Here is a 15,942-nt window from a genome sequence, read left to right on the forward strand (position 1 = left end):
CCCTTAACCACTTACTGGTTCCCCAAAAGCTCCTTCTGGTGTCATTTTACATTAGAACTACAAATTAAACCTCAAGAAAACTAGTATAGCTGTACTTGTGTTGAAAAAAATAAGAAATTATGCAATTTATTTATTTCGGTGAAAATAATAGGATGTACATGCAACCGAAGAATGTCGCGTCTCAAATTTCAGTGGTTGCACATGTGTCAGACACTGCGAAAAGTTAAAGCGAGCATTTATAATTAAAAATAATTTGCAAGTTACATAAAAATAATGAAGTTCTACTTTCTAGGTAAATTTTTACATTATTACCTACACATCAGCCAAAATTTGCTGAATCAGCAATTTTTACTCTCAGGGGTGGAATTTAAGGCTTGTTTTTATCATAGTTGCCCTTAATCAACTTTTTATTGATAAACTTACAAATTGCATGGGTAAAAAAAGTTCCTTTATTGATTTAGTGTAAAAATATATATCCCCCTTAAGGTGGCACGGTAGTATTTCCTGGCCCATAAGGGATAATGATAGCCTTTTTAGAATTTTCACCACTTTCTAACACCGCAAAAAATTCTACATTCACAGTTAACTGAAGTACTTTCATTTTACTATTCAAAAATGAATTTGAATATGTATCATGACCGTTTACTTTTTTTGCTATTTTTAAAAACCTAAGGCCACTAGTACTTTTAGGTATTTTATGGTGCAGTGAATACAAAATTTAAAAAAATTCTCAAAAATTCATTTTCATCTGTATGTAAAATTATTTCATATTTTTCTACACCTGATTCATCCCTCAGTTTGGGAAAGTATGTTCAGTTGATACTGTATTTTTTGTCCAATCACACTGTTTAGATACATTTACCTAAGTAGGGTACACAAAAGAGCAACCTAAATTCTGGAATGCAAATACTACCGTGCCACCTTTAGACACGATTAGAGAGGTCAAAATATAGCACATAAACATTGAACTTCAAACCCTTGTGTTCTTTTTTCTTTTCTTTTCTGTTTGTTTATACTTCACAATAACAACAGCCGCTAAATGAAATTGAAAGGAAAAGTAGCACTTATTTCTGGAGGCGCCAGAGGTCTTGGTAGAGCATATGCAGAAGCAATATTAAAGGCTAGTGGGAAGGTAAATAATAAAATTTCGTGTATGCAGAATCCACAGTCGTTTGAATTTTAGTGATAAATAAACAAAAAAAAATAGAAAAAAAGTCGCTAGGACTTTTTTTATCACTAAAATTCAAACGACTGTGCAGAATCATTTTCATTAACTATAAAATAATTCGTGTTCCAAAATAAACATTTGACTACCTGCAACATCAACAATTCTAGATGTAAAGCATTCAACAATTAAGGTAGATTTTTTTTTTGGAAAGGAAAAAGGGGGGGGGGGGTTGTTATAGTAAGTAAGTAAGTAAATTTTATTTAGAGTCTGCATATATATACAAAATAACAGACAAAACATGAGCTCTGATGAGCTCTTTAACCGACTATCACATGAAAAAACATGCAGCATCATGCAAATACTATCAAATGAAAATGAAAAAAAAACCATCCAAGTATAATGAAAGCAAATCTATTTGATCTGTGAGCCTCCAGAGTCAACGTTCATGTGTCAAGCGCCTCTATGTGCATTAAAGGAGAGTCAGCAAATCACTTAAAAATCATAAAATAATAACAACTAAAAGCATAAAAACAATAAATAAATCAATATAAGCACTAGCATTTAATGGCAGATATATTCAATAAATGCATAAAAAGCAGAGCAAAAGTCCATTATAAAATCAAATAAAGAAATTTCAGCTTTGAGACAGCACTGGATGGAAACGACATGAACTGCAGTTGCATTTTTGACCCCCACACCAGGAATTTAGATAATTCCTAAACTGGTCAAAAGATCTTTTACCCTAACTTGAGGTTCTAGGTCTAGGTAGCTCAGTAGTATTCACATACCTGAAATTATATCAATTGTTTTTTATTACAACTAAATAGGTATGCATGTAAATTATTATGTGTATTGTATTCATTTTAACACCCCATCATCTATCCTTTTAAGTATGATCATGTAGTACCTTACAACTTATTTAAAAACATATTTTGTAGGTATGTTTATGTGATATAGATTCAGAAGAAGGATTTAGAACTCTGAACAAATTTCAGAAAACATTTGGTAATGACAATGTAATGTTTGTAAAATGTGATGTAACAGACCATAATAGTTTTGAAAGTAAGTTTTTTTACCATTTATTTTGGCTTGGGAGGGTTGTATTAATAATTCTTAACCATTTAAAAAGGGAACAGGACACTTACCCTCGCTCCTTTTTTAGCTCACCTGGCCCGAAGGGCCAAGTGAGCTTTTCTCATCACTTTGTGTCCGTTGTCTTCGTCGTCGTCCGGCGTCGTCTGTTAACTTTTACAAAAATCTTCTCCTCTGAAACTACTGGGCCAAATTAACCAAACTTGGCCATAATCATCATTGGGGTATCTAGTTTAAAAAATGTGTCCGGTGTCCCGGCCAACCATCCAAGATGGCCGCCATGGCTAAAAATAGAACATAGGGGTAAAATGCAGTTTTTGGCTTATAACTCAAAAACCAAAGCATTTAGAGCAAATCTGACAGGGGTAAAATTGTTTATCAGGTCAAGATCTATTTGCCCTACAATTTTCAGATGAATCGGACAACCGGTTGTTGGGTTGCTGCCCCTGAATTGGTAATTTTACGGAAATTTTACTGTTTTTGGTTATTATCTTGAATATTATTATAGATAGAGATAAACTGTAAACAGCAATAGTGTTCAGCAAAGTAAGATTTACAAATAAGTCAACATGACCGAAATGGTCAGTTGACCCCTTTAGGAGTTATTGCCCTTTATAGTCAATTTTCAACCATTTTTCGTAAATCTTAGTAATCTTTTACAAAAATCTTCTCCTCTGAAACTACTGGGCCAAATTAATCCAAACTTGGCCACAATCATCTTTGGGGTATCTAGTTTCAAAAAATGTGTGGCGTAACCCGGCCAACCGACCAAGATGGCCGCCATGGCTAAAAATAGAACATAGGGGTAAAATGTAAATTTTGGCTTATAACTTTGAAACCAAAGCATTTAGAGCAAATCTGACATGGGGTAAAATTGTTCATCAAGTGAAAATCTATCAGCCCTGAAACTTTCAAATGAATAGGACAACCGGTTATTGGGTTGCTGCCCTGAAATAAGTAATTTGAAGGAAATTTTGCAGATTTTGGTTATTACCTTGAATATCATTATAGAAAGAGATAAACTGTAAACAGCAATAATGTTCAGCAAAGTAAGATCTACAAATAAGTCAAACATGACCAAAATTATCAGTTGACCCCTTAAGGAGGTATTGCCCTTTATAGTCCATTTTGACCAATTTTTCGTAAATTTTTGTAATCTTTTACAAAATCTTCTCCTCTGAAACTCCTGGGCCAAATTTAACCAAACTTGGCCACAATCATTATTGGGGTATTTAGTTTAAAAATTGTGTGGCGTGACCTGTCCAACCAACCAAGATGGCTGCCATGGCTAAAAATAGAACATAGGGGTAAAATGTAGATTTTGGCTTATAACTCTGAAACCAAAGCATTTAGAGCAAATCTGAAAGGGGTTAAATTGTTCATCAGGTCAAGATCTATCTGCCCTGAAATTTTCAGATGAATCGGACAACCTGTTGTTGGGTTGCTGCCCATGAATTGGTAATTTTAAGGAAATTTTGCTGTTTTTGGTTATTATCTTGAATACTATTATAGATAGAGATACACTGTAAAACAGCAATAATTTTCAGCAAAGTAAGATCTACAAATAAGTCAACATGATCAAAATGGTCAGTTGAACACTTTAGGAGTTATTGCCTTTATAGTCATTTTTTACCAATTTTCTGTAAATTTTGTTGTCTTTTACAAAAATCTTCTCCTCTGAAACTACTAGGCCAAATTTTACCAAACTAAGCCACAATCATCATTGGAGTATCTTTGTTTCATACATGTATGCACATAGACCAAGGTGAGCGACACAGGCTCTTTAGAGCCTCTAGTTTTCGTTCATAATTATATAATAATAATAACAATAATAATAATAAATTCTTTATTTAAAGAGGGTAACTCAATTAGAAATAGTCTAATTTTCATTGAGGCCCTCAAACAAAATACATGCATACAATTAACATTCATACATTCATACATTAAATTACAATATATATTACTAGTATATACACAATTCAATCATTGAAATATACTTTAGGGTAATAAATGACAATATTTGATATAGTTTTGTTAGAGGAAAACAAATTATTTGACTTGCATATAATTTTCAAGAAAATGATTATAACTATGTTTCTTGAATAATTCCACATTAGGACATTTTTTTATTTCGAGTGGTAAATTATTCCATACTTTGGTTGCAGAATAATGAAAAGATTTTTTATAAAAATTTGTATTTGGTCTTGGAACAAAAAGATCATTATTAGAGACAGATCGTAAGTTGTGGCGTTGCACATCATCAATATTTAGTATTGCTAAGTAATCAGGTGTTAGCCCATTTACAATTTTATACATTAGAATTGATTGTTGGTATTTTATTCTTTTAGTAAAAGATAGCCATTTTAAAGAAGAAAACATGAAATTAGATGGAATAGAAATATCGCATTCCAGTATAATTCTTGCTACTCTTTTTTGAAGTTTTATGATTCTATCTGAATCTTTTTGTAATAAATTTCCCCAAACTGAACTACAATAGTCTATATATGGTAGAATATATGCATTATAAAATAGTTGCCTTGTGTGTATTGGCAAATATACTTTAATTTTATATAAAAGTGATACTTTAGATGAGATAATTTTACATATACGATCAACATGATCTTCCCAGCTTAAATTTTCATCAATGTCTATTCCAAGTAATTTGAAAGAATGGACATTCTCAATACATATTTCGTTGACGGTAATACATAATTCTGATAGTTGTTTAAGTTTTTGTTTTGAACCCAATTTCATACACTTAGTTTTTTGTGCATTGATTTTCATACTGTTATTGTTACACCAAGATTGTATAGCATTTAAATCATTTTGCAATATGCTGTTTATTTTTTCAATGTTTTTATCATGAAAATGCAATGTTGAATCATCAGCATATAAATCCATATTGGATTGTTTAACATGAAGTGGTAAATCATTTATATATATTAAAAATAAAAGCGGACCTAAAATAGAACCTTGAGGCACTCCATACTTTACAAACGATTTATCAGATTTAATGTTAGCGTATTGGACTTCTTGTTGTCTGTCAGACAAATATGATTGTATCCAATCTATTATATGTTTTCCGATATGATAAAATTTTAACTTTTCTAAAAGTATGGCATGGTTAATAAGGCAGCAACCATTTGATTTTCTGGGGGGGCTATGGTTTTTTTTTCTGTACAAACTTTTTTTTTCGCCTGTGGCGAAAAACAATCTATTTTTTTCGCGACAAGTCGAAAGCAATTTTTTTCTTTCAATTTTAGCATTACATATAGTGGCAGCTGAGGGTGAAACAAACAATTTTTTTTTCTCAGAATTAAAAACAAATTATTTTTTTCTCCAAAAACTGGAAACAAACTTTTTTTTCCAAAAAAAACCATAGCCCCCCCCAGAAAATCAAATGGTTGCTGCCTAAGGTCAAAAGCCTTACTGAAATCTAAAAACACTGTACCAACTATTTCTCCATTATCTAAATATTTTAACCATTCGTCAATTAGTTTAGTTAGCGCTGTTTGGCAGGAATGACCTTGTCTGAAACCTAACTGGGCGATATGTAACAATTTTTTATTGTTAAGGAATTCATATAACTGTGTACATACATGTCTTTCGAAAATTTTAGATATGGTATTCAAAATAGAAATTGGACGATGATTTGAGGGAATATCTCTTGGTCCTCCTTTATGTATAGCAGTTACTCTTGCAAGTTTTAATTTTTGCGGAAAACGATTTGAAGTTATACTTTTGTTTATTAAAAAAGTTAATGATGGGGATATTATTTCTGCACTTAGCTTTAAAAATTTGGGACCTATTCCATCTAAACCTGCGGATTTATTAATATTAAGATGTTTTAGTTGAGAACACACCTCTCCAATGGAAATGAGTTTTAAATGAAAATTTTCAGTTTTCTTTAATTTTTCACTAGTAAAATTTTGTAGTATAGAAAAATCCATATCTGAAGTATTATTTCCAATAAGTTTTTCAGCTACGGATGAAAAATGAACATTAAGAGTATTTACAATATCTTGGTTGTTATAAACCGTTCGATTTTCATACTGCATTTTAGGTGGAAAAATATTATCCTCTTTTGGATTTAACTCTTTAATATGATTCCAAAGTTCTTTACTATTTTTGGAACTAGTTATGGCGTTTTGGTAATATTCCTTTTTTGCATTAAATATTAACGACGTTGTTTTATTACGCCACTTTTTAAAGTTTACCCAATCTTTTTTTGAATGATACATATTCCTATATTGAAAGGAGTTTTTAATTTCTTCATTAAACCATTCGGCTTGTTTAAATGTTTTTACTCTTTTAGTTTTCATTGGTGCATGCTTGTTAATAACTTGATTAAAAAGTTCATACCATTTGTCGACAGCAATATCAATATCATCTTCCATTTCAACAATATGAAAAGGGGTTTGATGTAAGTCTGTACAAAAGGCATCTTCATTAAATTTTTTGAAACACAAATTTAATGGCGGTAAGTCAACCTTTTTAGATGTCACATAATAATTTCTAGAATTTTCATGGTTTATTAAAAGCAAAACCTTATAGAACTTTTAATAATAATTTGATGTGTTTGTCTCATACAGGCAACATGGGCAAGTCAACACAATTCACTTTTTCAGGATCTTTGCGTAATTTCATTGACAACATTGAAGAGGTCCCTTTGGGTCCAAGTAATCACATAATCAAAACAATTCAAATATAATCGCATATAAATCATGAATCTTTTTTTTTTAAATTTTTTTTACATGTAGTAAAATAACCCATTAAGCATGAAATATTAAGTCTGGGAATCAAATAATCACATAATCAAAAACCCCATAAGGAGGCTCATTGAATAAAGATGTTAAATTGCTGTTATTGGGTAAATATTCTATGAAAGGGATCAAAAGACAAAACCCTTATGTTACTGGTTTGGTAGCTGTATCTTTCAGGATACATCTCCGAGATTCAATAATTTAAGCAATTATGTAAACTTTCTTTATATTCTGTAAAGCCCATGACATTTTCAAACCAGAGGATGTTCTCAGCTTTAATCTCATTCAAGGGTGTAAACTCGTCCAATGTTTCTGCTGCTACAAGGGGTTGACATCTCAATTTTTTTTAACCTCAACAAATTTTTGCTACTGTCCCAAAAATCAGGAACCTCTAGCCTTTGTAGTCTTGTGTGGTCTTTTTTTTTTTTAAGTTTGGAGTTAAGTGTGGCATTTATTTGGCTGAGTATATTATTTAGGGGCCTTGAGCTTAAGCTGACCACTTGTTATGGGATTTATTGAAGACCAATTTGTAGCCTTTTGCTGTTTTGTGTTCTTCAGTTGGGTTTTTGTTTAATTGACACAATACCTTTCCATATTTTATTCTATTCTACAACATCTTTAGAAGGCTTTTACATTATATAATTTTTTTCCCAGATGTATTTAAGCAAGCAAAAAGAAAATTTGGTGCATTAGATATTGTGGTGAATAATGCAGGACTTCTTACAGAAGATAACGTGAGAAAAACAATGATGGTTAATTCAGTGAGTATAATTTATTCTTTATTAGTCAGAGTCAATGCTGACATGCTTAACACCACCAGATTCTGTATGTGCCTAATCTTAAGTCAGGAGCCTGTAATTTAGTTGATCTTGTTTGTTGCTCATGAAGCCATGTACAGTTGCTGTATCATACCACATCTTCTTACTGTTATATTGAATGAAACTGTGAACTTTGAGATTTGACAAAAAACTTGATTAAATTCCTTCTTTGGACGTTCAGCTATATTGTTTTATTAATTATTTTATCATGCTTATCTGATATGTAAAATGTGTATATTTCTGTTCTTTTCCCCAGATAGGTGTCATAGAAGGGACACAGTTAGCCACACACTATTTAAGTAAGGAATCAGGAGGACAAGGAGGTGTTGTGGTCAATATTTCTTCTACTGCAGGTAAGATATGATAAAGTAGGACTCAAATAATATAATTAAGAAATAATTCTTGCATGCCATGCTCTATGCTCATTTTAACATGAATTGACATTGTATTTGTCGATATCTGTATACTGAGCGCCAGCTGAAATACAGTGACATGCAATTTCGATCGTGACTAAATGATACATGCTGAATAATCTAAGGAATGTTTCATTTTACTTGATAAGTCTTTTCAGATAGAAAATGAAAACTTCACAGTATATAAATTCAGCAACAATATTAAATCCTATTTCCTTTACAAACTACTGGAATGTTATTTTCACAAATTTATTTTCAGGTTTAACACCAGTATTCTACATGCCAATTTATGTAGCTTCTAAATATAGTATTGTAGGATATACAAGGAGTGTTGCTGTAAGTATATTACTTGATTTATTTCACTTGACTGGGCGGAGTTAAATTAGTTTGGTCATCATAGACCAGTCCATCTATAGACAGGTGTTTTGGGATGAACTCATCAAAGAAGTGTCCAGTTATGGTCATTGATCTGGTTTAAATATGTAAATACTATACGTGTATTCGCAAAATAAACAATGAGACATAGCCGTTGTTTTCTTGAAAAGCAAAGATTAAAACATGTAAAAATTGTCTCGTTTTGGAACTTGTGGATATGCAGTAAAACTATTAGGACATCAGTTGCACACTATTCATATTTCGTTATTCAATAACTTTTAAATACTTATTTTCTTACTTATATTCCAAGTGCGTTTATTTTTTGTGTATGTGGGGTGATGGCGGGGGGGGGGGGGGGGGGGGGGGGGGATAAGTTGCAAATATAATTGACCATATATAAGAAGGGAAAAAGGGTCTAAATATTTAATTTTTATATATATATATTTTTTTATAAATCACGTTTTAAATAAATCTCACAATCAGAACAGTTTCATACAGAATAATACAATAGCCAATACTTTTAAATACCCTTCTTTTGGACATATGAATGCTATAAATCTTAAACCATTTTATTCGTCCCATATCGTACACTCAGTTATTTTGTGTACAGTGTCTGTTTGGTGACAGGTGACTAGAAATCAGTAATTATAATTATAACGGCAATCACCCTTATCACACACATCTTCGAATAGACTGTCCTTATGTAAATTAAAACGTAAGCTCGGCCCGATCAGTTGAAATAACATAGGTAATACCTCTACAAGAAGCACAGTAAAACCTATATTATCTAAATATAGTATTGTAGAATATACAAGGAGTGTTGTTGAAAGTAAACTCTAGAAGAAGCACAGTTTAACCTAATTATCTAAATAAACCCTTGGTCTAAAGAGTTGTGAATAAAAAGAAAAATCTGATGTCTGTCACTGAACACCAATTTCTCAAAATAACTGAAAAACCATGTTGATAAACAAGATGTAGGCTTTACATCAATAAGACAACAACCTAACAGGAAAAATAACTTACATATATAAGTATGTACAAGGCAATAGTATGTCCTCTGCAAACACTCACAGGACATGCACTTGCATGTTTGGCAGAGTTAGCTTTTAACTTCATACAGACAAAGAGTTGAACATGCTATTTTTCTATTCAAACTTTTACAAGTGTCAGACTCTCTAGAGCTTGCACCTCAAATATGAAACAAGTTACTTACAGATAATTTGCATGCATGTTAGCATTGATTTTGTTCTCAGTTATGGCTCACAATAAATAATTGCAGTGATTATATTCTACAGCAAAATCCTGCCAACAAAGAAAGAGGGATGAGATATACTTGTTTATGTCCAGCCTTTACTGATACTACCATGTTTGATAAGAAATGGGCAGATGAGGGTGAAGGACCACCACCAGGGGTCAGTGAAGAGGAGAAGAAAGGGGCTCTACACCTGATAGAGGCAACAGGGGTTAATACGTAAGTAGATACAATGAAAACTGCCAAAACTTTGTGATTGGTAAACAACTGCAAGAAATCTATTGGGCTTCAGAAGAGACTTGATACTTTGTGCACATTCTGCAAAGATTGGTGTATGGAAATAAATGTGAAGAAAACCAAGATTATAATATTCAATAGGAGTGGTAGACTCCTTAATGAAAATTTCAATGTAGGAAATAATTCTATTGAATGTGTTAAACAATACAAATATCTTGGCATAGTCATCCAAAATACTGGAAACTTTAATGAAGCCAGGAAACAATTATTCCAAAAAGGTCAAAAGGCCAGTTTTAAACTTTATAAAGATTTGAAATCATCTAATCCTCCTATTAAAACTCTTTTGCATTTATTTGATCACTGTATACAGCCAATTGTAACTTATGGTTGTGAAAATTGGGGTGTTATTAACATTACTCCTAAAAGGAAAAATTTGTCCCTTTATGACATATTTAAAGATTGGGAGTTTGAGAAGCTAAATTTAAAATTTTGTAAGTATATTATTGGTGTTACAAAGATGTGCACAAATGTAGCAGTCCTATCTGAATTGGGTAGATATCCTCTTTATATAAATTTGCTAACACATATGTTTATGTATTAGCATAGACTAGAGAATTCTCCGTCTGATTTATTGAAAAATGCTTATGCTGAGTTAAAAATGATAGAAAGTAAAGGTCAAACCAGTTCCAATAATTCATGGCTCTCTAATATCATTTTCTACAGTGAAAAATTGGGTATTGACCTAAATATATGTAAAAATCTAGGAAAAAATAAATTTAAAAACTTATTGAAAAAACAGCTCAAATTAAATTTTCAAAATGATTGGGAGAAAATGCGAGATTTTTATTTACAGAATCAAGGCAAATTGGACACTTATTTTTCATTCAAAAAGTCATTTGACTATGAAAATTATTTAGATTTAAAGCACCCACAAAAACATTTATTAACAAAATACAGACTTAGCAATCACTGTTTAAGAATAGAAACTGGCAGACATGAACGAATTACCAATGTATGTGGTAAATATGAAATATTACCTCGACATGAGAGGATATGTTTATATTGTAATACAAATTGTATTGAAAATGAAATGCACTTTCTTCTGGAATGCTCTATTTACAATAACCTCAGAAGAGATATCACTGATTATATAAAAAAATACCCCAGTTTAGATAGTTTAAATATAAATGATCTTTTTTCATGAATCATGATTAATGAAGATAACAGATTTCTATCTATTTTATGTGCATACCTGGATAAAGGCCTGCAACTAAGAAAATCAGCAAATTAGTTAGATACTCTAAAATATATCAAAATTATCTCCCCTTGACCACTGATCCTTTCTTCATGCATTTGAATTTCAATTATTATTTTATGTTTCTTTAATCACTCTGTAATGTTTATGTCATGTTGTAATTAATGTTATGCTCTTAATGGGCCCTTTAATTTGGAAAATAAAAATATTGTATTGTATTGTATTGTATTGGTAATATAACCTGTAACGGAAATAATGAAAATCTGATCTAAATAAAATCTTCTATCCAAATGTAAGGGAAAAAAAGATTTTTCTATTCTCAATTTAAGTCTCCAATAATTTTGCATTGTATTATGGTATGGGTGCGTCATTGTCTGTCTTGAGTCCCTCATTTGGCAACGACCTTAGTTATGGTAGGTTAATTTATTTACCTACCATTATTTACTTATAGAACTTTATTTTTATTTCAGAGTAGAGGAAGTGGTCAAAGGATTTATGTTGTTACTAGAAGTTGATGACAATAATGGTGCTGTGATGACAGTCACGAAAAAACATGGTGTTCAGTATCGTCATGGGAAACCATTAAGCCATAAATTATAACTTGAAAACCAGAATATTTTAATCAGATGAACTACTTAACTTCCTTATTGATTGTACCTTTAATTGATTTGATATTTTATATGCAAATTAAGTGTACAGACAAGACTACTCAAGATATTATTTAGGTCTTACATGAAGATACAGCACTTTGGTGTCTAATTATTGTTGAAGGCTGTACGGTGACCTACAATATGTATAGTTGTTAATTTCTGTGTCATTTTGGTCTCTTTTGGAGAGTTGTCTCATTGGCAATCATACCACATCTTCTTTTTTTATATTAAAGAAAGGGGTTTAGGTCTGTCCTAAGGGGAACAACTCTCTGGTGTTTCTGAAAAGACTCCATTAATTATCAGATGCTTGTTTAACAAGGGATTGAAAAGTTACTTTACTGCTAAAATTCTCTTATTTACAAGTAGAAACATTAGAAGATTCTTTCTGGTACTGAATACATTCCTTAAGTTTCAGGTCCCAAGTTTTATATGAATCTTAATCAATTTTTTGTAATTTTTATCAAAAGTTTTCATGAATAATTTCAAGGATTGCCACTCATAGTTAAATCAACATGATCAATACACCCTTTCTATGATAATACACATACATAATTATCACTGTTAATGATACTAAATACAACAGTTTCCTGTAAAAATAAATATCAAGGTTTATCCTTATTATTCCAGGAAAATCAAGCACAAGTTTGAGAGAATTTCCCATACTATTCCATCTTAAATTTGTATATGTGCATAATTAGTCTTGTAGAAGACACAGACACTGTCCCTGTCTACCACAGATGTGGTTGGTTGAGAAGACACAGACACTGTTCCTGTCTACCACAGACGTGGTTGGTTGAGAAGACACAGACACTGTCCCTGTCTACCACATATGTGGTTGGTTGTGTTTTTATTTTTGTTAATTTTACTTATATTTTGTGATAAAATACAATTTAATATATATTTTTGATAGAAAGTAAAAGGTTGGATATTAGTTTCTTGTAGACTCCTTTGGTAGGTGAATAAATTAAAGGGTAGAATTAAAGACTACTTATGATATCGGTTATATTATTTATAATTATAAAAAGAAGTACATTGTATTTGCATTCTGTTTTTAGAAAAAAAAGTACTAGCTTTTGTCCATATTTAATGAAAAGGTACTTAGAGCAAGCCAAAAAAATTTGAATGAAATATCTAATATGTGTATCTTGCTTCTGTTCTCAATCTTATTTTACCCAAATTTTTATTACTGTGAAGTCGTTATATTTTGTGGTATACCTACTTGTAAGAATTTCCTTGAATTTTAAGGGTATGGGTGCATTACAAAAAATATTTTCTTTAGGTTTGTATGTAAATTTCTTTAGGAACCCATAAAAAATTACAATTTTAATTAATCCACAAAAAGTAAATGAATCCACAGTATTCAAATATGTTATTTTCCACATTGTATTGAAATAACTGAGCCCCAAAAGATATCTTATTTTATCTTTTCCTGTAATTTTAAGTTGATTTTATCTAGATATATTTGTTAATGAATATTTTGAAGTATTTATTGTTAATAGAATTATGCAATGTGAAACATTTTATTTTTACAATTTTTTATACGGAAATAAAGATATTAATCATTTTCTGTTGGAAGTCATGAGTTATTATTTTCTTCTATTTTAAATGATTTTTTCAGTTTGTACCTATGTTGTGCTGCAATACCAATGTCCCAGGTTCGGGGAGGGTTGAATGCTAGTACTGTAATCATGTTTAATAACTTAACATCTTGTATGTTCTGAAATTCAGTGGTTGTTCTTCAATGCTGTCTTTTATATCTGTTTTTCCATTATTTGAAATCCTGCAACAGTTTTTGTGTCGTCTGCGACAAAACAAAAGTCGCAGTAAGCGAGACATAGGTATTACTATCTGGAGGCGATAAAGAAGGAGAGACATTTCAGCTTGTGCACTCTTGTTTCAATTGAATCGTTTTGCACCTTATCCTGTCAAGTCCTTTTACAGTTACCAGAATAATTATTTTTCATTATAGAATTCCTAATGATGACATTTAGTTGCTTGCATCCATGTAATAGTGTTTCTGGTTGATAGTCTTCTCTTAGGTAATCATACAACTGATACAAGGCACATCCCCTCTATTGAAACTTGGCTTCCATAATAATACTTATTATAGCTAAGGTCTCTGAAAATTCTGTGAAACAAACATACAAGCCAACAAAAACCTAAACATTGTTAAAAGTAGGTTTCTAATGTCTGATTGTCACAGTTCTCCACAACTTGTAAAAATTTGGGACAATTGTAAGTCTGCCCTCTGGCACTCATCTTTTTTATTTTTTTTTTAACGTTTTTTTTTCTCCATCATACTACATATCTATACATACTATACAATCATTATACATATCAGATGTTCAATATTCTGAAGATAGTCCATACAACACTACACACATGCATACTCTCACACATTACATCATTATCACTGAGTTTTTTTGTGTTTTTTTTCTAATCTTTAAATTTAAAAGAAATTTAACAAAAACTATCAAAAAAACAACAACAATCAATCATATTTATATTTCACAACATTGCTCTCAGTCACAATGGTTATTATAGCATGAAAACAAATATTGAATATATGCAGATGGTTTTCCAATTCCGTCACATATCAACTTTATTTTTACACTGTAAGGGACGACATCAAAAGATCAATGTAAGATAAAAAACTTAATTCAAATAGTTTGGGGGTGGGGGGTTGAACTGCTATAAGATGTGGTTATCCGACATTGATTTTTACAGATATCTATATGGGTCAATCAATTTTTCCCAAATTAAGTTAAGAGGGGGGTGGGGGTCAGTGAAAAAACTATGTGAATTAAGTTTTTTTATCCTTCATTGAACTTTTGATGTCGTCCCTAAGCTGTTTACTAAAAGACTTGTTTATAGTTGAAATATAACAGAAAAGAAAGTTATTCAAAAACATGGAAATCAATATTCAAAATTTAAAATTTATCTAATCATCAATCATTTCATACAAAAGAATTTTTTTTTTGTCAAAAGTAAATTTAGCCATCAACAAAAGTTTATCATTAGTATCATCCGGACGAAACCCATAAGTTCTTACATCCACAAAGTCATGTTCTACGTTTTTCTTATATATTTTATTATCAACATCATTTGCATTCACTTGTTCTACTTTGTCACATCCTCGATCATATTTTATAATGTTCATATTTTGATCGACTGCTTGATATCTTTTTCTAGATTGCTGTGTTTTTATGTTTTAGCACTTAATTTTAGAATTCAGTTTATATGTGAGATATGTTGTCCTAACAGTTTTTACTTAGGGACATTTTGCGCTATATTAAAACATTAATTTGTTTGTTGAAGTATAAGTAAGGGGCTCTCATCACTATATAATGTGTGACTCAAATCTTAATTGAATATGAATGTAATTTTCAAGGCTTAAGGTCAGTGGTACTCTACTGATACCCCAGGCATTTTTCCACAACAAGAACCGGCCACGATGCTATAGCCAATATCATGAAAGTGGTGTTAAACACCAACAATCAATCAATCATTGCTAGATAGCTGTTTCATGCTCTTTTTATTGCTAGATAGCTGTTTCATGCTCTTTTCATTGCTAGATAGCTGTTTCATGCTCTTTGGAAGTTAAGCAATAACAATGTCTTCATTCTTGTTTGCTTGTGTTGTTGAGTCAATGTTTCATGCAACTCATCAGGAAACTGATGTTCAGTAGTTGTTGTTTGTTGATGTGATTCATAAGTATTTCTCGTTTCTCGTCTTTTACATAGATTAGACCATTGGTTTTCCTGTGTGAATGGTTTTACACATCATTTTTATTAGGACCATTAATAGCTTGCTGCTTGGTGTGAGCCAAGGATCCTTGTTGAAGACCGTGCTTTGACCTATAAAGATATTACTTTTACAAATTGTGACTCGGATGGAGAGTTGTCGCATTGGCACTCAT

The 15,942-nt window shown here is 31.3% G+C and overlaps 1 protein-coding gene across 1 annotated transcript; it reads left to right on the top strand.

The window, feature by feature from the left end:
- The first annotated feature begins 927 nt into the window (after positions 1-927).
- Positions 928-13,590, top strand: LOC143073335 (15-hydroxyprostaglandin dehydrogenase [NAD(+)]-like). Its single transcript, XM_076248787.1, has 7 exons — positions 928-1,132; positions 2,107-2,230; positions 7,678-7,784; positions 8,098-8,194; positions 8,514-8,590; positions 9,925-10,100; positions 11,844-13,590. Exons 1-7 carry the CDS (start codon positions 1,040-1,042, stop codon positions 11,971-11,973), a joined length of 804 nt encoding a protein of 267 aa, XP_076104902.1. The 5' UTR covers positions 928-1,039; the 3' UTR covers positions 11,974-13,590.
- The last annotated feature ends 2,352 nt before the right edge of the window (positions 13,591-15,942 follow it).

This window comes from Mytilus galloprovincialis, chromosome 4 (assembly GCF_965363235.1).
Source record: "Mytilus galloprovincialis chromosome 4, xbMytGall1.hap1.1, whole genome shotgun sequence".
NCBI classification, from domain to species: Eukaryota; Metazoa; Mollusca; class Bivalvia; order Mytilida; family Mytilidae; genus Mytilus; species Mytilus galloprovincialis.

Coding starts and splice junctions, on each gene's coding strand:
- LOC143073335 (XM_076248787.1), top strand. CDS start 1,040: ATGAAATTGAAAGGAAAAGTAGCACTTATTTCTGGAGGCGCCAGAGGT. Junction 2,231..7,677: donor AGACCATAATAGTTTTGAAA/GTAAGTTTTTTT, acceptor TTTTTTTCCCAG/ATGTATTTAAGCAAGCAAAA. Junction 8,591..9,924: donor GATATACAAGGAGTGTTGCT/GTAAGTATATTA, acceptor TATATTCTACAG/CAAAATCCTGCCAACAAAGA.